The 25,066-nt window shown below is 31.0% G+C and overlaps 1 protein-coding gene across 1 annotated transcript; it reads left to right on the top strand.

Annotated features, from left to right (window-relative positions):
* Nucleotides 1-15,829: 15,829 nt before the first annotated feature.
* Nucleotides 15,830-23,031, top strand: LOC145166540 (ARM repeat superfamily protein). The gene is made up of 30 exons (XM_079085551.1): nt 15,830-16,089; nt 16,606-16,667; nt 16,847-16,939; nt 17,018-17,305; nt 17,376-17,462; nt 17,549-17,665; nt 17,752-17,815; nt 17,910-18,052; nt 18,161-18,208; nt 18,282-18,350; nt 18,442-18,517; nt 18,601-18,731; nt 18,817-18,876; nt 18,961-19,030; nt 19,110-19,174; nt 19,269-19,330; nt 19,425-19,548; nt 19,630-19,687; nt 19,761-19,873; nt 19,971-20,048; nt 20,154-20,216; nt 20,293-20,388; nt 20,494-20,603; nt 20,682-20,871; nt 21,689-21,803; nt 21,882-22,138; nt 22,213-22,344; nt 22,418-22,474; nt 22,567-22,647; nt 22,728-23,031. Exons 1-30 carry the CDS (start codon nt 15,966-15,968, stop codon nt 22,776-22,778), a joined length of 3,084 nt encoding a protein of 1,027 aa, XP_078941677.1. The 5' UTR covers nt 15,830-15,965; the 3' UTR covers nt 22,779-23,031.
* Nucleotides 23,032-25,066: the final 2,035 nt, after the last annotated feature.

The raw sequence follows: 25,066 nt of genomic DNA, 5'->3' as shown, positions 1-25,066 counted from the left end.
GTTCCTGTAGAATCAATAGAAGTAGTTAGAAGTTCAGAATTGTAAGCGGTTTTGGGTTGTTCAAAAAGTAAATCAAGATCGATTTCAATATCTCTGTCAGGAGAAGGTGTTTGTTGAATTGGATTTTGAAAAATATTATCGATCATTTTTGAACCAAAATGTTCACGATCCAATTTCCTGACATAAAATTCATCGAAATGAACATCGGTACTTTCTTCAATTACTCTGGTACGTTTGTTCAGTACTCGATAAGCAGCTGAAGAAAATGAGTAACCAAGGAAAATTCCTTTGTCCGACCTTGATTCAAATTTTGAGAGGTGGTCTTTATTGTTCTTTATGAAGCATCGACAACCAAAAATATGGAAAAATTTGATGTTTGGTTTTCGGTTGTTAATGACTTCATATAGTGTTTTATGAAGATGTTTATGGATTAAGGAACGATTTTGAGTGTAGCAAGCTGTGGCTATTGCTTCTGCCCAGAAGTATTGTGGCAGATCAGCGAAGATAAGCATTGATCTTGCAGCTTCATATAGAGTTCTGTTCCTTCTTTCGACAACTCCGTTCTGTTGTGGAGTGTATGGGGCTGAGAAGTTATGTTCAATTCCTTTGTCTTTGAGAAATGAATCTAGAGTCTTGTTTTTGAACTCTAAACCATTATCACTTCGGATTCTTCGAACAGGTCGTTTGAGCTTCAGTTCGATTTGTTTTATGAAGTTGATCATCTCTTCAGGTGCTTCTGATTTTAGTCTTAAGAAGAAGACCCAAGTAAAGCGCGAGAAGCCATCAACGACAACAAGAATGTACTTCTTCCCTTGTATGGTTTGGGTTTTGGCAGGGCCACAAAGGTCTATGTGCAGCAATTCTAGTGGTTCGGATACACTAGATTCTGAGATGCTTTTGTGAGTGGATTTGGAAAGTTTTCCCTTTTCACATGCAGCACACAGAGTTTCATTATCAAGCTTCAGAAGTGGCAGTCCTCTAACAAGATCATCGCCGATCAGTTTGTTGATGTACCCAAAGTTTAGATGGGAAAGGCGGCGGTGCCATAACCAACTGATATCTGTTGGGGCTTTTGATAGCAGACATATATCGGGTTTACCATAGATAAGATCCATGTCAAGTGGATACATATTTCCGGCACGGTAAGATTCAACAATGATTTCTTTGGTTTTGGCGTCCACGATCAAGCTTCTTTGTTTGGTGAATAGGACTTCAAGATTGTTATCACACAGCTGAGAAACACTGATGAGGTTGTGTTTCAGGTCATCGACATAGGCAACTTTCTTTATGGTGAAGTTACCATTTGTTATGTTTCCATAACCCTTGATTTTTGCCGTCATGTTGTTGCCGAAGGTAACGACTTGATTGGTTTGGGTGGGTTTGAAGTCACGAAGGTAGTTTCGGTTTCCTGTAATATGCTTGGAGCAGCCACTATCAATATACCATGTATCATCCTTGGGTTCTCCATCATTAGATACCTGCAATTTAGACAGAAGATTTAGGTACCCAAATCTGAATGGGTCCTGGTTTGTTAGTTGTTTTTATTTTGGGTTTTTTGTTTACTGAACTTCTTGTAGCATTTGACTTCATATTGCTATAAGAGTTTGGTTTATAAGGATGGAATGGTTGAGGTTTGATTTTATTTATCAAATTTTCCCCAAAAGTGATTTGTTTCTGAAAATTCGTTGGTTGATAAAATCTGTGATTTGGTGAATGATATCCTAGATGTGAATTTTTTTTTTTGAAAAGTTCTCTTCATATCTGGGATGTGATTGGCGGTTATGAAAGGCTTTTTGAAGATGATGTTTTGAAACTTTCTGATTTGGTCGTTTTTGAAAGTTCATTGAATTTTTAAAGGTGATCTCTTGAAAGCGGTTTTCAAAAGGTTTTGGTTTTTGTTTGGAAACCTGTTTTTGAGGTATGACGTATGGTTTAACAGGTTTCTTTGGTTTGTTTTCAAAAGCCTTTGGTTTGTTAAGTGGGGTTATGGTTGCTTCATTGGTATGTTTGATTTGGTTTGTTGAAGAACTAGCAGAGTTTGTTTCATATTTTACAACTCTTTTGATAGACTTTTTGGAAACAGTGAAAGCAGTGTCATCTGGGCTACAGTTGATAACTGTTTCGTCATCTGAATCTTCCTCATTAGCAGATGTGAAAAGATCTGGAAGAGTGGATTCAGAGTTTTCACAAATTGTCATGTTTTCTTGTTTAGCTAGTTCATTTTCAAAGGATTCTCTTCCAATTCCTGGTCTGTAATTCGTATCAATTTTGCCAGTTCCTAAGGTGTTTGCTTTGGTGAAAACATCATCACTTAGTTTTCTAGCAATTTTGATAGAATTCATATTCCATATCAATCTTTTGTTTTCAGATTCAATAAAATTGGTTTGGTTTAAAGAATCAGTCAGTTTTTCATTTAAAGTTTTGTATTTTTCAGTTGATTCTTGAAAGTTTTGTTTCAACTGAAGGATTTCCTTTTCTAAAACATCTTTTGTTTCAGAGGAAATGACTGACTGATTTTTTTGTTCCAAATCCTTTTTGTGAATTAGGGTTTGATTTAATTGTTCCAAGACGTGATTATAATCTTCTGATTTTCTTTCAACGTCTCTTTCCAATTTGTTCTTTATCCTTGTTGATTCTCCAAATTTGAGTTGCAAGGTTTGTAACTCAGATTTGCAGATATCGGAATTGATCATTGTGTCATGATATTTTTTGAGATCAGCTTCTAGACTTTTCTCAATCTTGGTTATATGGGACTCAAAAATTGATTTCGAAAGACCAAGTTCAGAGATCATAGACCATACCTGTTCTATGACGTTTGGAGCTCTTGAAGGTCTATCAACACCAACTACGAAACAGAAGTTTGAGTGTGTTGGTTCATTGTCAGCTTCGTCTTCAGAAGTTGGCCAGTATTCCACGTTTGGTTCATGGATTGCCATCAATGCTCTTTGCTTATCTTGATTTTCCTGTTTCTTTAATTCATCGGCTTTTTGAGCGTAGTATGCTGAGTCTTTGACTTTGGTTTTGTTTTTGGCTCGACATTCTCTGGCATAGTGATTAGTTCCTTTGCAGTTGTGACAAATGATCACTTCTTCATCACTGTCATCCTTTTGACTTTTAATCGGAAGTCTTTCAGGAGCTTGAGTTTGGATTTGTTGGGAAGATTGGGAAGGGTTCTGTTGGAATCCAAAATTTTGGTTGTTTTGAAAGCCATTGTTTTGATTAGTGTAACCTTGATTTTGGAATCCTCTGTTTTGGTTTTGAAAACTGTTGTTTTGGTTATTGTTATGATGACTTGAGTTGGGATTGTTTTGAAATCCATGGTTTTGAAAACCTTGGTTTGAATTGTTTTGGAAGGAAGGTCTTTGAAAATTTTGTCCAAAATAAGGTCTTGGTTGAAAACCTGAGTTGTTTTGAACAGGTTGAGGTCTTGGTTGAAATCCAGAATTATTTTGTCCAAATGATGGTCGGTTTTGAAAATTTGGTTTAAAATTCGATTGACCGTGATTTGGAATAAATCTCTGGAGGTTTGTGTTTGCTACCAAAGCACACAGTTGTTGGTAGTCTGCTTCATCATTTAAATCAGATTGATCAAAAGAATTGTTCAAAAAGGGTTGGTTTTGAAAAGATGTCTGATTAAAATGATTGAAGTTTTGTTCATTAAAAGGTGTTTGGTTTTGAGAAGATGTGGAAACGAGAGCAAGTGGTCCTCCAAAAGCTGTAGTGGTTGGTGGGTCAATCGAGGATTCATACGATTGAAGTTCTCCATACAAATTGTATAAAGTTTCAGTATGAATGGCTGGATTTCCCTGAATGATGAGTTTAACCATCTTCCAGCTTTCGTAAAGATTGTTTAGAAACTTGAGATTTATCTTGTGTTGTGTCTTTTTGATGCCCAAATTGTTCATTTTTACCATGATAAAATTGAACCTATCATGAGCATCATGGATGGTTTCTGATGAAAGCATCTTGAAATTATCGAATTCATTTAAAACAGATGTTCTTTTGTTTCCAATAATTCTTTGATTTCCACAAAAACGATTTTTTAAATTTTCCCAGATTTGATTTGCAGTCAACAGTATTATGTCATCCATTTGACTTAGAATACTGTGGGGAATTCCAGACACAAGTTCCTTTTTGGCTTGGAGTTGCAGTCTTTTTTCGGTTTCAGCAAGAGTTGCTTGATTTGTAACAAGAGTAGCCATGTCTTCTGGAGTAATATATGTTCCTTCTACACAATTCCAGACATTTTCATTTATGGAGTTGAGATGAAGATTCATACGGCCAACCCATGAATTATACTCTTCGGGAATAAGTATGGGTGCCCGTGAACCAGATCCCAAGCTGTTAGCAATAGAAACAGAGTTCATGTTGGAATAATTAGCAGAAGACATAATAAAATTATTGTTTTTGAAAGGATTTTGAACAAGTGATATTAAAATGAAATTTTTAAAGAAAAACTTATGGAAGGTTTATAAACGCTAACCAAAATTTCAAAGTAAATCACACAAGCTCTGAATTTTTTTGTTTAAGATTTTTTTTTTTTTTAAATTTTTTAAAAATTTTTTTTTTTTAATAATTTTTTTTTTAAGGATTTTGAACAAGTGATATTAAAATGAAATTTTTAAAGAAAAGCTTATGGAAGGTTTATAAACGCTAACCAAAAGTTTTCGACAAAAATTTCAAGGTAAATCACACAAGCTCTGATACCAATTGTTGAAAATATACGATCTGATTACCACGAATAAAGGCTCGGATACCAGTTACTGGGTGACAGATATATATATTTAAGGAGATAAGATGCGGAAAAAAAATAAGAAGTGCAGAATAAATATAAACTGGAAAGCTATAAATGACTGAAAGCTATAAATGAAATAAATGACAGTATTTAAATGACGTAAAGCTGTAATAAAATATATAAATATATAAATATATATAAAGTCGGTTCGTCAATAAATTGACTGAACTGGTTTAGAATTGGACTGGATCTTAATAGACTGTGTCTCTATTTGTTCAAAGTTCAATCCGGTAAGTAACAATAAGTTCTTTTTATGTAACAATGAATTGTTTACAAAACGATACAAAATACACGGGTAATGTTTTTTGTATGTGGGTATGGGGTTTTTTAAGGTGATTTGATGAGGTTGAAGTGGGTATTTGGAGGGTGGTAGAAGGTGTAATAAGGTTGTAGTTTTGGTGGTATAAGGTAACAAAGAGGGTGATGTTGAAAGAGCTTTGGGTGGTTACGAATATAGATTTTCGTAGTAAATCTCTCTGGATAGCCAATTCTCTCTCGCGTCTCTCTGGGGTTTGCAGTGGTCAAAAAAATCGAGGAAAATTCCTGGATGTAGGAAAGGTCCTGAATAATTTGCGGTGCAAATCTCTCCTGTATTATCTTGTTGAGTTGTGCTCGGTGAATTTTTTCTTAACTTGCAAATTCTGAAGTCGAAAATCAGCAAGGTGATGATGGTTGTGGTGATTTGAAAGGGTTTTTGGAGGAGGTTTAAGGAGGGTATTTGGAGGGTGTTTGGAGAGTATTTTGAGGTTGGCTATGTGTTTATTCTTCTGGAGATGCGAGAGTAATAGGAGATATATTACAAGGAAACACAAAACACACACAAAAACTCATGTAAACATGCATCTATATATATGCAAAGGAATCAAGCAACTCTTGTTTGTTTAAGGAAAAGTAATGAAGTGATTGATTGTAAAGGTTGGAAGCACACATGATGTTTGGTACTTTTGCTTTTGTGAATATTTCTTGCCAATATATATATATATATATATATATATATATATATATATATGCATGATTCATATATATATATATATATATATATATATATGTATGTATATATATATACAATATATACAATATACATACATATATATATGTATACAATATAATATATATATACATATATATTTATATAATATATATATATATATATATATATATATATATATATACACACACACATATATATATATATATATATATATATATATATATCCAATTGTGAATTGAATTTCCATTTTTTACCCTTGAGGTTTTTAAATTCTTGACAATTTTAGTCTTGATTTGTTTTGTCTTCAAACGACCAAATATTGCGTCTATTTTTCCGTCTTTGCGTATTTCGTCTTTTGCATATTTTTCTATTTCATAATTAAGCACGAATCCACGCAACCTGAAATAACTGATAATATTTGTTAGATAATATAAAACCAATTCGTCTTATTTCAGTGATGATCACATATAAAAACATTTTTCAACACATTTTTCTTTAATTGTTCTTGTAAAGCTACTTCTTTACACTTATCTTCTAATATAGCGAATGTATATGTGATCCTAGGTCCTATTCCTAGGTTTTTCTGTTCTCCATATTGTTGTTTCCATGTTTCATGTATATATCTTCCTAAATCTCCTGGAAGTTTTATAAAATATTTATCACATAAATTATCATCCATTGCTTGCCCAGTTGTGATAATAATCTAGTAAAATCTAATGTGAATTCATTAATATATTTCATATCTGCTATACTTAATTGTTCAAGATTGCTAATAGTTGTATCTTGTATTAATGTATTATTTTTTGCAGGATCTACCCCTAAAATTAATGTTCTTATTTGACTAGTAAAATTATATGGGTTATCACCTAAGGCTTTTAATTTATTAATTTTATCTGGATCTTGTGCTTTTTTACTTTGCCAAATACCCAAAGCTATTGGGCCTAAGGTTGTTTCTAAATAAGCAAACATGTCCATACTATCTTTTTTATTAGTTTCCCACATTCTAACGACTACTTGTTCCCATGACAAAATTTCATCCATCCAAAGTTGTGGTTTTTGTTTTTCTAATAATAACATGCTTCCACTTGCTAGATAATAAGATATAACACTTTTAGTTGCTCCTGTATCTACTAATGCTTTTAAATCTAGAAATTTATTATTATCTAACCATAATCTACATTGTAGGTTTATCATGTTGGGTGATCCATCTGTTTGTATTAATGTATGTTCATTTGTTATTTGAGACATTTGGTTTATTTCATTTACTTCGTTTTCCTCAATATTGATCTTTTTCTTTTTATCTAACACATCCTCTAAAATACTTACTTTATTTTCTAAAGTTGTATTTTTAATTTATGTAATTCGGCTATTATTTCTAATTTTTCTATCTTTTCCGAGTGTAACCCGAATTTTACTTCTTTATTTTCTTTTTCTGTTTTTTCTTTATTTATTTCTAAATTATATAGCTTTTTAAGGCATATGTAACAAATTTCTGTAAAACATATATTACATTGTGATCTTTTTTCTATACTAGGGTAATATCCACAATTATAACATTTTATATAGTTATTTCCTCGTTTATTTATCCAATTATGTTGACATTCTTCTTGTTCTGTGTTTACGTATGTATATGTTATTTTGGTTATATTATTATCACTATCACTATATATAATGTATATTGATTCATTATCAGAATTATCAGAATTTAGAGGTTCTATATTATATTCTCCTATTTGTTCTACATAATCAAATTAAAACAAATGTTGAAAATGAAACAATCAAGCTATTAACAGAATTTTTAACACATGAGTTAGAAAAAGGAAAAGATATAACCAAGAGCATGAATCATCCTATAATTTTACACTTAGAGAAAATTAGACTTATAGGAGAAGATATTACAAAATCAAAAGTTAACTATATTTGTAAATTTAAATTAAAAAATCCTGATATTACAATAAGAACAGCAAATACAGAATATAATCCTTTAGATAAAGAAGAATTTAAAAGACAAATACCAGAAATGATAGAACAAGGATTAATTAGAAAATCAGAAAGTCCACATAGATCAGCAACTTTTATAGTAAGAAATCATTCTGAAATAAAAAGAGGAAAAACTAGAATAGTTTATAATTATAAAAGACTAAATGATAATCGTATTAATACTGTATTAACGTTTAACATTCCAGTTTGATATAATATTCTGGGGTTTAATATATCCAGCTGATGTTGGTTATATAAATTTATATTTCTATCTAAATCAATTTCTTCTTCTAATTGTACAATTTGTTGGTTACTATTAGTTCCTGATCCTCTTCTAATTATTCTGTTTATAAATGTGTCCACTAAAGTTGGGATTTTTAATAATTGGGCAACAGTCATAAAATATATACAGTGTCAAAATCCCCTTTACAAGGGATGTTGTAGTTTCCAGGAAGCCATGAATATTGCTCGAGAACATTTTGGGTTAAACAGTTTTTTCATAGAACCCGAACAGGTGAAAACATTTTCAGAAATAGCAAAAACTAGTCCAGAGCAAATGATTAAAGCTCAGGAAGAAATTATTGCTAAGTTACAACAACAACTTATGCAATCTGGAAAAGATACACTACATATACAAAGCCAGATTGAAAATAATATTTTGAAACAAAAAATAAAAATTCTTGAAGCAAAAAATGTACAGCTAATACAAAGGAATGAGAAGAAAGATGAAAAATTAAAAACAGCAATATACAGAAACTAGGAGTTACAGTAATCCAGAGATTGAATGATGAAGGTGAAGATACTCCCATACTCCTGTTACAGATAAACCTAAAGACTACATACATGCCAGAGGAACAGATAATTAATTTTTATCATAATGGAATGATAGATTACTTAGAATTCTGCCTCAATAGTAGCACAGAAAGTCTTCTTAATAAGTTAGGAGGAAAAATTTATTTTAACAGCCGGAAACATCGCCTCTCACAGCATCAGTCCAATTATTGGGTGCAAAATTTTTTCTTCTTTTCCAGCAGCGGATGAACATACATACAGACCTGCTAGAAAAAGGATCTTCATCACTCAAAGAACGGTACAACATGGCTATCTTAAAAAGTTATCATGCAAACAAGAAATAGATTTTGGAACTCTACAGAATCTTTCAAATGAAGATATATGCACAGCTCAAAAAACACCTTTACTATCTGAAAGTTTTCGTTGGGAAAATTATAAACTCCTAGCAGAAGGACATTACTTACAAATTTGGTCTCATCAAAACTGGCATATGCTCTTGCCATTCAGCGGTGAAGGAGATACACTTTTGAGACTAGAGGATATCATGAACAGTGAAGAACAGATTGACACAGACCCAGGATCACCGGTTTCTATCGACAGTACTCAGCAAACATTGTTGGTCTTCTGTCAAGTTTACTCCAATCATGGGCCTAAACTTTTTACGTTCATCTAAGCAAATTGGTAAAGTGCAGTTACCAAATGTCATAACGGCTTCTCTGTTCTGTGTATATTGTGTATTTTTTGAAGGTCCTGTCCTATAATATGCATGTTGAATATTTTCAGATTGACCAACAAAGTCTAGAAATTGAATACCTGTTGGTTCTAAATAATGTGTGATAGTTATTAATCTGTGTTCGATTGTTCTTGTCATTAATTTATATGATAACTCTTTATGATATGGTTTTGGTGCTAGATAATAAGATATAACACTTTTAGTTGCTCCTGTATCTACTAATGCTGTTAAATCTAGAAATTTATTATTATCTAACCATAATCTACATTGTAGGTTTATCATGTTGGGTGATCCATCTGTTTGTATTAATGTATGTTCATTTGTTATTTGAGACATTTGGTTTATTTCATTTACTTCGTTTTCCTCAATATTGATCTTTTTCTTTTTATCTAACACATCCTCTAAAATACTTACTTTATTTTCTAAAGTTTGTATTTTTAATTTATGTAATTCGGCTATTATTTCTAATTTTTCTATCTTTTCCGATTGTAACCCGAATTTTACTTCTTTATTTTCTTTTTCTGTTTTTTCTTTATTTATTTCTAAATTATATAGCTTTTTAAGGCATATGTAAATCATCCTATAATTTTACACTTAGAGAAAATTGGACTTATAGGAGAAGATATTACAAAATCAAAAGTTAACTATATTTGTAAATTTAAATTAAAAAATCCTGATATTACAATAAGAACAGCAAATATAGAATATAATCCTTTAGATAAAGAAGAATTTAAAAGACAAATACCAGAAATGATAGAACAATGATTAATTAGAAAATCAGAAAGTCCACATAGATCAGCAGCTTTTATAGTAAGAAATCATTCTGAAATAAAAAGAGGAAAAGCTAGAACAGTTTATAATTATAAAAGACTAAATGATAATACAGAAGATGATGGTTACAATATCCCTAATAAAGACTCTTTAATAAACTTGATACAAAAGAAAAAAGTTTTTAGCAAATTTGATCTAAAATCTGGATACAATCAGTTACAGCTTGAAGAAAACTTTAAATCATGGACAGCATTTACATGTTCTGAAGGACAATATGAATGGAATGTTTTAAGTTTTGGGTTTAAAAATGCTCCATCTATATTTCAAAGGTTTATGGACAGTATTTTTCTGAAATATGATTTTTGTTTAGTATATATTGATGATATTTTGGTTGCCAGTGAAACAGTACAGGAACATGAGAAGCATTTACAGAAAATATTTGAAGAAATAAAAAAGAATGGTATTGTTATTTCTAAAAGAAAAATGGAATTGTTTAAAAGAAAAATATCATTTCTTGGTTTAGAAATAGGAAATGGAAAAATTGAATTACAAAGTCATATATCGACAAAAATTTTAGAATTCCCAGAAAAGTTTGAAAATCTAAAACAGATACAAGCTTTTTTAGGACTGGTTAATTATGCACGAAAGTTTATTCCTAATCTTTCAAAGTTAGTAGGACCATTATATAGTAAAACAACAAAAAATGGACAAAGACATTTCAACCAAGAAGACATTAAAATAGTTAAAGTAATTAAAGAAGCAGTTAAAAATATCAAATCATTAGAATTACCATTAGTTACTGATTATATAATAATAGAAGTTGATGGATGCAAAGAAGGATGGGGAGCCGTTCTCCTTTGTAAACCCGATAAATATAGCCCAAAAAATACAGAAAAAATATGCTCATATGCTAGTGGAAGCTTTAATAAGACAGGAATGAATTGGACTTCTATAGACTACGAAATACAAGCTTAAATAATTAAATAAACAAATAAGGGTAATTTAGTAATTTGTTTAATAACTTCCAAAAATAATCCCTATAATCATGGTATTGACTTTTAACCTAATCTATACGGTATAAATCTCGTTCCCTCACCTCTGACCGATCCCATCATGAGGAATCTCGCACGCGGCTAATCCGTTTCTTTTTGATCGATGGCGAAGAGGGTATCTCAGGGGACTGACGAGGCCGAAGAGGGAGATGGGAAGGAGCAGCGAGGCTGCGTTCTTGCTTCTCTGTCAATAGGGTGCGAAGGAGGAAAAGGGATGCATAACAAACTCATACAGCGACAAAAACCTATGCCTCCGCTTCTCTCGGTCGTTGCCTCTCAAGCAAGCCCTCACCGCCGTTAGCCAATATTCTCCCCTGTGAACCACCTGCCGGAGACCGTCGCACTCAACAGCTAAGGTTCGTTTTTGTCCGATTTTTCCTGTTGTCGAGTCCTCCCTGATGTCGATTTTTTTACTAGCTTTCACTCTTTCTTCTTTTCCCTGGTTTCTGTTATATTTCTTTGTTGTTCTATCAATTGATGCATAACAAATTCATAAAACAACTCTAAAATAGAACGAAATGCGAATCTTTTAGGGTTTATGCAACAACTTCTTTCAGCTTCCAATAGGTTCTGTATGCATTGCAGATCTTTAATTCAAAGGAAAATGGAACGGAGGAAGTGACCTAAGTCATAGTTCGCTTCCTCTTCTTGATATTGTTGTTCTTTCTCTCTCATCTGTGTTCTCACTTCAAAAATCATGAGATGTGTATTACTGCTGATAATAAAACAAAAGGGGGCTTTCAGTTTACACACAAACAATAAAAAGACCACAAATTATTTGTAAATAAAAGATAGAACTAAAATACGGAGGAGTTATATTCTATAACAATTTTTGTTCATTACGTGAGTTTGAATTTCAAACCCCAAATTTTCTGTTATGTAACACTTTGCTTGTATATGTGTTTGTGTTTCAGTTTTCAATTGAACCTAGGTCTTATTCTTAAGATGCTTATATGATAACTGTAACAATTTGAAGGTGTGTTGTTTGTTCAACTCTATAACAATTTGAATGTGCTATCTTAGGTTATGGAACAATGTTAAACCAATGAAGTTTAATCTTCAAATGAGTTTTTTTGATTTGATTTCAATATATAGAATGGATGTTTGGGTTTATTGTTTGACAGAAATCAAAGAAATTTTGGATTTCTTTAGGTTTATTTTCTAATTCTTTCAAGGTGTAATATTTTTGGTGAATTTGGAATTTGTTCTGATTGTCTAATTTTTACAGGAAATTGAAAGTTGTTTTGATGCACACCAAGTGCTCGCTAAAATACTTCAACTGAATGATATTTCTTCGTTTATAGTATTCTATAAGAAAAGAATGTTTTTTATGATAATCATGAACATATTCTGTTAGAATGCGACGAATTAATATAATTATTGGTAAATGAATTCAAATTCTATCAGAATGGAATCACGAATTCCAATTATGTTGGAATGGATTATGGATATTTTCTCACTAATTTATTCATTGGATTTGTTTCCACAGAAGCTGATGCTTGAAGAACGGACCACGAAATTTGAACAACGCCTCTTAGCAACATTATTCTTTTTGAATGAATTAGTGTTATTTGTTAGATTTTGATGTTTTTTTTCCCGATTTGAAAGTTTTTTAGTTTTATTCTTTAACAATAAATGTAATTCTTAGCAATTGTTACATGAATTCTATAAGAATTAATATAATTTTTGTTTTAATTCTTCAATTGCTGGTTCGAGAATTTGTTATTCTACAAGAAATATGTTCAAGAATATTTTTATTATTTTATCGTTCTAGAATATTTTTATTTTTGAACATACTCAAACATATTCTATCAGAATTTCCGAATTAAGAACCTTATAATTCATAAAATCGGATTTTTAAAATCAATATAATCTATGATCGCTTAAAATATGCAAATTTCCTTTATTAAATATATATTAATTGACTAAAATACCATTCTAGTTAAATTAGATGGTAATTTTCGATTATTTTTAATTAAATAATATTTATTAATCACTTTCTTAAAATAAGTAAAATGATTGGCCAACATTTATGAATACAATAACACAATAATTACTTTGAATAGAATAACCTAAGCCTATATATATATATATATATATATATATATATATATATATATATATATATATATATATATATATATTAGTGAGTTTTTGACCAAATGGATGTTTTTGAAAAAATATTTACTAATGAATATACTTTTAAAAGTATTTACTAAATAAGGTGTTTTTGAAAAAACTATTGGCCTTAGCTCCACCGTTTCACCTGTCACACCACCATCATCGGCAAAAGCTCCAGCCTGCCATACAATACGACGACGCCTCCACATTCGACCACACCGACTGGCGATTTCATCTCAGGTATGGTTTTTTTACATTGATTTTTATACATTGAACATTGATTTTGTGACTCCATCGACATCTCTATCATGTTCTCACTTGATTATGTTCGAATTTTGAACTTTCTTATCTGTATTTGTGAGCAATTGTCGAGATTTTCGTTGAATATACTTAGGTTTTGATTTTTGAATTGAGTATACTAGGTGCTGAATTGGTATATTGGATTGAATATACTTAATTAGATATACCTGATGGTTATAACAAACAGTGAATTATGAGTTTGAATTTTGGTATAGAATTTTGCTTACGTTAGATTGCTTAGGTTAGATTTATGAGAGTACTGGTTTTCAGTTTTGCATTGATGCTGTTTTCTAATTGCTTCAATGTTGTTTGTTTCTCGTATCAAATTACCAGTTTGAGTTTATGATTATAATTTGATGGTAGATGTTTGTTTATTGATTTTGAATTTTGTTTGTTGATGTTGTTTTTGGTAGATGGATGCTAATTTCGTATCGGACATTAAAGAATGAAAAAATATGAACTTTTTTGGAATTCGTAAGAAAAATGGTCACAATTAGAAAAAATGTTAGTCTAAGAGAAGGTAAGTGAAGACAAATTCAATAGCCGTTTGGAACATTGGTATGACTTCATATCTTTTTTTTTAATCTTTTTGTTTTTGTAGATTGTGTTTATTGAATCAAGCTATTCCAAATGTTTATTATTTTCTTTTGTTTTTTCTTGTAAGAAAGGGATTGTTGGTTTTGTGTCCAAAACATTATACCTAAAAATTAGTTTTAATTTAAAATGTTTTTGTTTGTTTAAATTAAAAAAATCGTTTGTTGGTTTTTGAAAGAAGTTGGTTAGATTAAAAAAAATGGTTCTTAAATAAATTCTTGCTTATATCATGTTTGTAGAATTTTTTTGATAAACATTATTAGTAAAAAGTTACAAAAAAGTTAAGAAAAAATATAGTAAGAATAGTAAAACCAGTTTTAATAAAATATAAAATTTTGAAGCTATAACTATTTGGTAAATATTTTAAAACTATATCTATCTCGTAAATATATTTTTTTTCAAATACATCATTTTTTTTTCAAAAACTCCACTATTAGTTATGTAATGACAATTATCACAAAATGACAATCTTTATACAAAAACTAGGGGTATCGTGCCACCACTTCAAGAATAAGGGGCTATGGTGACAAAAAAACGACTTTTGTTGTCGCCACACATAAATGTAAAACGATGATATATTGTCACCATACAATTGACTAGACAAGTTTGACCTTTTAAGTTACAACGTCGATAAGTCTCAATATGTTATATGTTAGGCGGGAAAGAAAGTAAAATGTGCACATTTTTGAAAATCAAATAGAAGTAGAAGTGACTCCTTGATTCTTTTGATCCTCTTTGAATTATAGTCTGAAGTTCTTGCAAAAGCTCCCAAGAATCACCCCTCATAAACCACCTTTAGGAGAGTGTGTGTCAAAAAATGAAAGGAAAGAGTTGACTGTGACCCTTATGTTCGTTTCATGTTTAACTGAATCTGATTGCGACGCGTCACATAACTGTGTCTGGATCATAATTTTTGCTCACCTATTTACAATATGCATTGCCCTTTTTGTAATTGGAAATGATGGAATAACGAGCATAAAAATATAACCGCTTTCAAGCAGGCCCAACCCTAACGGTGGGCAACCCGGCGGTCGCCTAGGACCCATATCTTTAAGAGACCCAAAATCCTAGAGTATATGATATAATTATATGGAGAAAAAACCTATTTATTCAAAAATGTTATGGGCAATATTAGTTGTTTTTGTATGTTTTGACAATATTTATGTTTTTTAATATTAATAGTGAATTTTATAACGGTATGTCTATTTTCAATTTATTTTTTATTATATTTATGATTTTTGATGCTTATTTTTTTTTAATCTTGAGCCCGCTATATCTATGAACCGACCTTCAATTATCCTTTTTCTATATACTTTAAAGGCCTTTTATAAGCCTAATTTTGTAATCACATAATTTAACTTTCACAAATCAACAAAAAAAGGCTTGACAATCAATGGTGAGAAAGAAAATCACAAGTATCTTTTTGTACTTCTCTGATTCTAAAATTATGTTGGTAGATATATTTTGTATAGGAGTATAGGACTAGAAAACCACAAGTATCTTTTTGTACTTATCTAATTCTAAAATTATGTTGGGAGATATATTTTGTATAGGAGTATAGGACTAGACCTCCCCAAATCAAATAATCAATAAGCATGACCCGACATAATATCTTCACGCGACCCAACACAATGATTTAACCCGACCCGGTCAAGCTTACTAGTAGCTCCACTATGTCCTCGTAAAACCCTAAAATCGGACAACTCACCCACCATATATATTCATCTGTCATTCCCCCCAAATTCTTAGAAAGAGCGGGAAACATACGCAAACATAGATACACCTTAAACACACTCACTACAATTTCACAATCGCATTTTGCGGAGCTCGTTAAAAATGGAGAACATGATCGATCAAGATCAACAGTGGCTGATCAACTCACTGAATGCTACTCTTGATACTAATCAACAAGCTCGATCTTTCGCAGAGGCGTCTTTGAATCAGGCCTCCGTTCAACCTGGTATATTTATAATTCATTTATGTAAATTGTTTGATATACCAGGTTGTGTATGTCTTATCACTGTTGCAATTATTCTCTTTTCTACTGTTCAACTTTTTGGCTTAAGGTCCATCGTGCTTTATTGGTGTTTAATTGTCGGATAGTAGTAATTAGGAGAAAGAATCTTGGATTATTAGTATTACAATTAACATGTTCGTAAACATGAAGCTAATATGTGATTAGAAGGAGAAAGTATAAGTCTGTTTCTTAAATTGTTCTTACATACTGGCGATTCAAGAGGCCTTTTAACTTATATGTAATTGGCAACTCTTTTGGCCACCAAGCTTTAGGGGTCTTTGAATTCTGGTGATTAAAATTAACTTTTTGTAAAATTCAAGTGATTCTGACAAACCTTTGTTTATCAATTGGCTTGATTGTAACAACCAAAATTTCTTAACTCATCTTGATTAAATATTATTCTGAATCAAATTAACATGTCTTCTTATTAATAATGTCTGTTATTGCAAATCTTTGAAGGTTTTGGAAGCGCTTTATCCAAAATTGCTGCTAACAGGAATCTTCCTCTAGGATCTCGCCAAATATCCTTTTGCCATTGTTGACAAAGTTGTACATTGTCTTCCTTTTATTAAATTTGTTGTTCAATTCTGGTGTCACATTATTTACCCGATGATCAAAGTTTAATAACAAAATTATGAGGTTTTCTTGTATAATGATACATTTCAAATTGTTACCCTTGTGAGACTTAACCTGCTTTTACTTAGCTGCAGTTCTTCTTAAGCAGTTTATTAAGAAACACTGGCAGGAAGATGATGATGGTTTTGAACATCCTGTTGTTTCAAATGAGGAAAAGGTCACTGTCTTTTTCAAGTTATTACTATTCCATTTAATGCATTGAATATTCCTAATTATATGCTTTTTCCATTATCAGGCAATTGTACGTGGTCTTCTTTTGCTTTCACTTGATGACCCTCATAGAAAAATCTGCACAGCTATTAGTATGGCAGTTGCATCCGTGGCGTCTCATGATTGGCCAGATGAATGGCCTGAGTTACTTCCATTCTTAATGAAGTTAATTAATGATCAAAGTAATACAAATGCAGTGAATGGGGCTCTTAGATGTTTGGCTCTTCTCTCTGCTGATTTGGATGATAAATTAGTGCCCAAAATTATACCAGTTTTGTTCCCATGCTTGCATACTATTGTTTCATCACCACAGGTCAACTCTATTTTATAATTTTTAACTTATAAGTCAAACTTTCCATTTATGTGAGGCTTTTTTTTTACAGATATATGACAAACCATTGCGCACAAAGGCTCTTTCAATAGTCTATTCTTGTACATCCATGTTAGGGGTTATGAGTGGTGTGTACAAGGTACTTTCTTTCTGGACACTTACAATCCCAAGGGTCAAATTGGTCATTTTATTTGCTTTCTTTGATGAAAAGAATATATTTTTTAGACAGAAACAAGTGCATTGATGTTACCATTGGTCAAATCTTGGATGATTGAATTCTCTTCCATTCTTAAGAATCCTGTGCAATCTGAAGATCCAGATGATTGGAGTATCAGAATGGAGGTATTTATTCATTTCTTTTATTTTCTTTTTTGCATATTCTTTTAACCGAATGTAAACTCACTTTTCACTTTCTATTCCTCTATCAGACATTAAAGTGCTTGGGCCAATTTGTTCAGAACTTTCCAAGCCTAGCAGAAAGTCAGTTCATGGGTAAGTTTGTCTTTTTCCATTGTCTCCCTCTTGCCACGTCATCACTGCTATTATTCATAAAACTTAAAAAATTGTTTGTTTTTTTTTTTGTCAGAGGTTTTGGTTCCATTATGGCAAACATTTGTGTCATCTCTTGTTGTATATGAAAGATCTTCAATTGAAGGACTTGAAGATTCATATGAAGGAAGATATGATTCTGATGGCTCAGAAACAAGCCTTGAATCCTTCATCATTCAAGTAAAATTTTTATTTGTATTTAATTATTTATTGCTGTTGAATAACTTCTGCTGTGTTTTAACCTTTAACCTTTATGTTTTTATCTTTTTCTTTTCTTTTCTTTTGCAGTTGTTTGAGTTTCTATTAACAATTGTTGGTCATAAAAAGTTTGTGAAGGTAAATAAATCTTTTTACTCATTACAAGATTTCAATACATGATATATGATAATCTTCCTACATTTATTTTCAGGCTTTTGGAAATAGTATCCAGGATCTGGTCTACTATTCAATTGCTTTTATGCAAACGACTGAACAACAGGTAACTAACTTACATAATGTCTTATTTTGTAATATTATAACAAAAGTATCGTTTAAAATAATTAATATTAATTTACATTTTCTTGATCCAGGTCCATGCTTGGTCAATGGATGCTAATCAATATGTTGCTGATGAAGATGAAAACACTTACAGTTGTCGAGTTTCTGGTATTCATTTTCACTCATTTCCAATCCCTTTTCTTGTTTTTTCATCATTTAATATTAAAAAAAAATAACCATTATATCAACAGGCTCACTTTTGTTGGAGGAAATTGTAATTTCTTGTGGAATTGAGGGAGTTTATGCAATATTAAATGCTGCTAAACAAAGATTCGATGAATCTCAGCAACAAAGGCTTAAAGGCTCTGCTGATTGGTGGAGGGTATGCCTGAGTAAAATTTTATTTATATTTTTTATTCAAATCAACCCCCTTTATATATTTTCTTTATCATATATCTATTTAACAGATGAGGGAGGCTACACTTTTTGCTGTGTCATTTGTATCAGAACAATTGCTTGAAGTTGAGGTTAGTACTTTTTTTTTTTTTTTTTAATCTAATGAAGTTTATTATTAATAAAATCATAATATATTCTCTTTTATTTATTCTCAGGTTTCTGGGCCTTCAGGGGTCAATTTAGGAAACCTCTTGGAACAAACTTTCACTGAAGACATGGCATCAGGTAGAGTTTCAGTTAGTTATTATCTTGTCATTTCTTTTATATCATTAACATTCTAAACTAATCACTATTTTTAATGCAGGTGTCCATGAGTTTCCTTTTCTTTATGCTCGTATGTTTTCATCAATTGCTAAATTCTCATCAGTGGTAACTAACTAACTATTATTCTATTAAGATTATTCATGTATCTTGTTTCATATCCTTAACAACAATATTCTCATTTATATTTTATACTTTACAGATCAACAATGCTGTTATTGATCATTTCCTCTATGCTGCTATCCAAGCAATCGGCATGGACGTGTAATCTCCTATGTCATTTTACCTTTTTACCCTTATACCCTTCCTTTTCATGTTTAAATCACCAATTCTGATTTTTCATAAATTTTATTTCCAGCCCTGCCCCTGTCAAAGTCGGTGCATGTCGCTCCCTTTCTCAACTCTTACCAGACACAAACAGAGGAATACCTCAGCCTCATATATTAGCTCTATTTTCATCACTCACAGAACTTTTAAAACAAGTAATACAACATTTTAATTTTTAAATTTTCTTTTATTAATAAATTCAGAAATTTGTTTGTTAAACATGCATCACTTTCCAGGCATCCGATGAGACAATGCATCTTGTCCTTGAAACACTGCAAGCAGCTGTGAGGGCAGGTTGGTAATTTTGTATAATCGAGATTAATTTTTATTTCTCATTTTTCTAATGGAAGTTTTTTTTTTATTGTAGGGCATGAATCTGCATTATCCATAGAACCTGTTATTTCTCCTATTATACTTAACATGTGGGCTTTACATGTTTCTGACCCTTTCATAAGCATCGATGCACTTGATGTTCTTGAGGTAATTAATTTTATTAAAACAATAATTTAAAATATAAAAATAATAAGACATGATTGGCTGATTGCTTTTGGTTTTAACAATTATTATTTCATAACAGGCAATTAAAAATGCTCCTGGATGCGTTCATCCTCTCGTTTTACGTGTTTTGCCATACGTGGGACCCATCCTCAACAAAGTATGTTTGTTCAATTTTTTCTTAAAATAAACATCTAAATTATTTTTGACTTTTTGACTTTTTGACTCAAGTTACTTTTCCTTTTTGGTTCTTTTTTTTTTTCAGCCTCAACAGCAGCCTGATGGTTTAGTTGCTGGTTCATTGGATCTTTTGACAATGTTACTGAAGGCAAGTTATAGAAATTTACTAAAATACCCTTTATTGTTACATATTTGTATGACTTATTGGCTCTTGATATATCTAGAATGCACCTACTGATGTGGTGAAAGCAATTTATGAAGTGTGTTTCGATCCAGTTGTACGTACAGTTCTTCAAAGTGATGACCATGGTGAAATGCAGGTTATATACATAACATTGTAACAAATCTTCCCTTTTTGCCCATAATCCAAATGACAATTTTACCCTTTTTGTAACTCATTTTTTAGTTTCTGTTCATTGAATCAGAATGCAACTCAATGTCTTGCTGCTCTTGTCTCTGGTGGACAACAACAATTGCTCACATGGGGTGGTGATCCTGGTTTCACAATGAGATGTTTACTCGATGTAGCTTCAAGGTTAATACATGACACATAAAACGAAAAACTTTGACTTTTTTGTTAAGTCAACGTTAATCTTTGACTTTTTTTTGGCAGGCTTCTTGATCCAGATCTAGATAGTTCCGGATCCCTTTTTGTTGGGAACTATATTTTGCAACTTATTTTACATTTGTCCTCACAAATGGCACAACATATAAGAGACCTTGTTGCTGCTCTTGTTAGGCGAATGCAATCTTGCCAAATTGCTGGATTAAGAAGCTCATTACTTCTTATATTTGCAAGATTGGTAATTCTTATTATTATCATATCATTATTATTAGGGTATATTACATTTTGTTGTCTTTGGTCTACAAAAGTTTTTCTCTTGCAATTTCGTCTTATTTGAGGTTCTTATAACATTTTTGGTCTCTGTTCCAAGTAAAATGACTTTTTTTGGTACATAATTATACCTGATTTTTGCAATTTTGGTCCCAAAATTAGTCATTTTACTTGGATTAGGGAACAAAGACATTACAAAAACCTCAAATAAGGACCAAAATTGCAAAAGAAAACATTTTAGGATCAAAATTGTAAAATTAGCTATACTCGGGGACTAAAAATGAAATTTACTCATTATTATGATCAGAGTAAATTATAATATTGGTCCCTGCGTATCGTTTGTTTAAAAAAAAAATAGTTTTGGTCCTAAAAATAGTCATTTTACTCGATTAGGGGACCAAAACAGTTACAATAACCTTAAACAAGGACCAAAATTGCAATAGAAAACATTTTGAGACCAAAATTGAAAAATTAGCTATACTCGAGGACCAAAACTGTAAAGTACTCATTATTATCAGAGTAAAATAGTAAATTATATTTTTGGTCTCTGAGCATAGTGGTTTTTGTAATAAAATGACTGTTTTTTGCACCAAAATTGCAAAAAGAGGCTATACTCAAGTACAAAATATAGTCATTTATTTGGAACAGGCATCAAAAACGTTACAAAACCTACAAGAGAACTTTTTGGGACCAAAATTGCTAAAACCAGCTATGCTCAGGGACCAAAGTTGTAATTTAATCTTAATATAATTTTATGAGCTTATATTTTGGTTTTTGTGACACAGGTTCACATGAGCGCACCACATGTTGACCAGTTTATTAATTTACTAATCACAATCCCAGCTGAAGGCCACACCAATTCTTTACATTATGTGATGTCAGAATGGACCAAACAACAAGGTGAATATTATTTTTCATTATTTTTTTATTCATTGCAATTAAAAAAATCTAATAAAATTTTTTTGTAACTAATTACAGGGGAAATTCAAGGTGCATACCAAATTAAAATCACAACAACAGCTTTAGCTTTGTTATTATCAACCAGACATGTTGAATTTGGAAACATCAATGTTCAAGGCCATTTGATCAAGTCATCTGTAGGCATCACCACACGTTCAAAGTCCAAAGTTTCTCCTGATCAATGGACATTAATGCCCCTCCCTGCAAAGATTCTTGGTGTGCTGGCGGATGTGTTGCTTGAGATTCAAGAACAAATTGGAGAAGAAGACGATCAGGTAATTTTGATAGGTTTTGGTCAAACTCTAATACGCGTTTACAAATTTATAAAATTACGATATTGCCCTTGTAGGAAAGCGACTGGGAAGAAGTGGAAGCAGGAGATGCTGAAATAGAGCAAGATTTGCTTTATTCAACTGGTACTACATCGTATACCAGACCTTCAAATGGATATCTTGATGCCATGGCAAAAGCTTTCAATGAGGTCAAACTGAAAAGTCAATATATTTTTTACAAACTATTTTTTACATGGACTAATAAGTCATTTTACTTAACAGGATGATGATGATGGTTGTGATGATGAGCTACTATGTGCTGCTGATCCCCTCAATGAGGTTTACTTTTATAAAAAAAAAAATAGAAAATTCATGTTTTTATTTTCATAATTAAATAATTTTTCCATAACAATTTAATTTTCGTTTTGTAGATTAACTTGGGGAATTATCTCACCAATTTCTTTCGGGAGTTCTCTCAGGGAGACAAGCCTCTTTTTGATCATCTTTGCCAGGTTTCATTTCTTTACCTTTTTTTTTATTCCCATTTTGCCCATCTAGTTTATTAATCTCTGATTTGTTGTAATGTTTGTAGAGTTTGACACAGGCTCAGAAAAAAGCTGTACAAATGGTGGTGAGTCGATAATTGTACCATTAAATATTAATTGAAGATTTTTCTTTTTATATAATTTTTTTTTAAAAAAAATTTGTATGTATTTCTGCATACGAGGGGTGATAATGTAAACATCCGAGTTTGTACATTGCCGGTTTTTCGTCTCTATTTTTTTTGTGTCCTTGAGTGTTGGTATACAGAGTGTTGTTAAATTTCTTTGGGTAAATGTAATCACTGAAATTGTGAACATCTCTATAAAACTGCCATGTTTTTTTATTTATGGAAATTCTTTTTCAACGATGCAAAATCTATACATAATACACTGATCTGTGACTCATGATGAAATAACGTGCGGTCACATCATCTTATCATATTTAAAATAAAATATTTTTTGTATTTATATAATTTCTGTCTTTATATCTATTCCTTTTATTTAGTATATTATCAAAACCAACCTTTTACACGTGAATGTTTCTGTTCTATATCCCTATTTATTGATTTAAAACTTAAGTCTATTTAGATTATATAATAAATTAGTCATGTCATCGTTTAAAATGTGATTTCATTTCTATATGGTTTTGATTTTTTTTTGTTTGTTTATTTTGAAATAATATCAAAGTAGTTGTGAGACCTATTTATTACATGAGTTAATTTAAAAAAATAAAAAAATAAATATAAATGTTAAAATATTTGAGAACTTAAATTTATAAGAAAATAAGAAAAATAATGAATTATTATAATTGAAATGTTTTTTATTTTTTAAATTTAAACAAATAATATAAATAAATAAACAAAAAAAAACTAATAAGCTTTAATTTGGAAAATTTGAAATTAAAAAGTAAGTTCATTAATAAAATTGATATCCATTTATTACTATATTTATTGTAATTATTATATTAAAATATTATGTTAAATTTAATAAAATAGAAAAACTCATAATTAATAAAATAAAAAAACTCATAAAATGAGATGTGGAAAAAAATTGATTCAAAATAACCATAAAATGACATTTAGCAAATTGAATGAGTGTGTAACATATGACAAAACAACCTTCATTTATTAGAGTAGATATTTGTATTTATTGATTCTTTTGACTACATTCACTAAGAGTATAAGAATAAATTAGGCCATTTGTTGCAACTTTAGTGTGTATATATATATATATATATATATATATATATATATATATATATATATATATATATATATATATATATATATATATATATATATATATATATATAATCGAAAACATTTTTTATTGCAAAGACATTTAAGAATAAATTTGGACAATACAATATTTTTAATTAAAATTATAAAATAATATTCATATAAAGATAGTTACAAACAATTAAAAAAACTACTAACCAACACCACTCACAACCCAACCAACACTGCCTATCACCACCACCTACAACCCACCAACCACCACCACCCACCCACCAACCACCACCCACCACTAACCACCAGCCACCACTACCAACCACCCATCACCACAACCTACAAACCATTACCACCACCCACTACCACTACCAACCACCCATCATCACAACCTACAACCCACAACCAACATGATCTATGTGTTCCATGTAAAGGCAACATACTTTGAATACTATCCTATAAAACTTTCCTATGAACTAACTAAGTCATAAGAACAAGAAAAACTAACCTTTAAGATCGTTATTCTAAACAATCTTGAATCCTTACTTAAAAACCTTTGGTAGCAAGCGCCACAAGTGTCGTGCCTCTAATGGTTCACACTCAAACCCTAGCAACCAATGATCTTGAAGATAGAGAGAAGAGAGGTGGGAAAAATTGGAATTCCTGTAAGGAATCAAGGCTTGGACAAAACCAAACCCCATAGGGGTTTATATATGTGATAAGGAAGGTATTGGATAAGACATGTATCTCTAAGATAACCCTAATCTCTTAACTTCCCCTCTTTATGGGAGGATCTAGAATTCCTCAATGCTCAACTATTGAACATTGTCACCTTTAGTCCTCCTACTTTTAATTAATCCAATTAATCCCAAAATTAATTCCAATTAATTTCTAATTAAGTATTAATTAAATTGCTAGGATGTTTCTAGAGTTTCCTTGGGCTCTAAGGGTGACATGGATGCCTTAGAGAGAAAGTTAAGGGATTAGGGTTAACCAAGTAATAAATTAATAAATCAGTTTCTCTCTCTAAAAGCTTATTCTATTCAATTGCTAGGTTTGAGGGCAACCCAAAAGGACTGTGCTACTATTAATTCAAGTTTATATCAATTATATTTATGGGCTTAGACACCTAATCCAACATCAACAACCACCCATTACCA

The sequence above is a fragment of the Lactuca virosa genome, chromosome 3 (assembly GCF_052849685.1).
Source record: "Lactuca virosa cultivar CGN04683 chromosome 3, Lactuca_virosa_CGN04683_v6, whole genome shotgun sequence".
In the NCBI taxonomy this organism is placed as follows: domain Eukaryota; kingdom Viridiplantae; phylum Streptophyta; class Magnoliopsida; order Asterales; family Asteraceae; genus Lactuca; species Lactuca virosa.
This window is presented reverse-complemented; position numbering and strand designations above follow the sequence as displayed.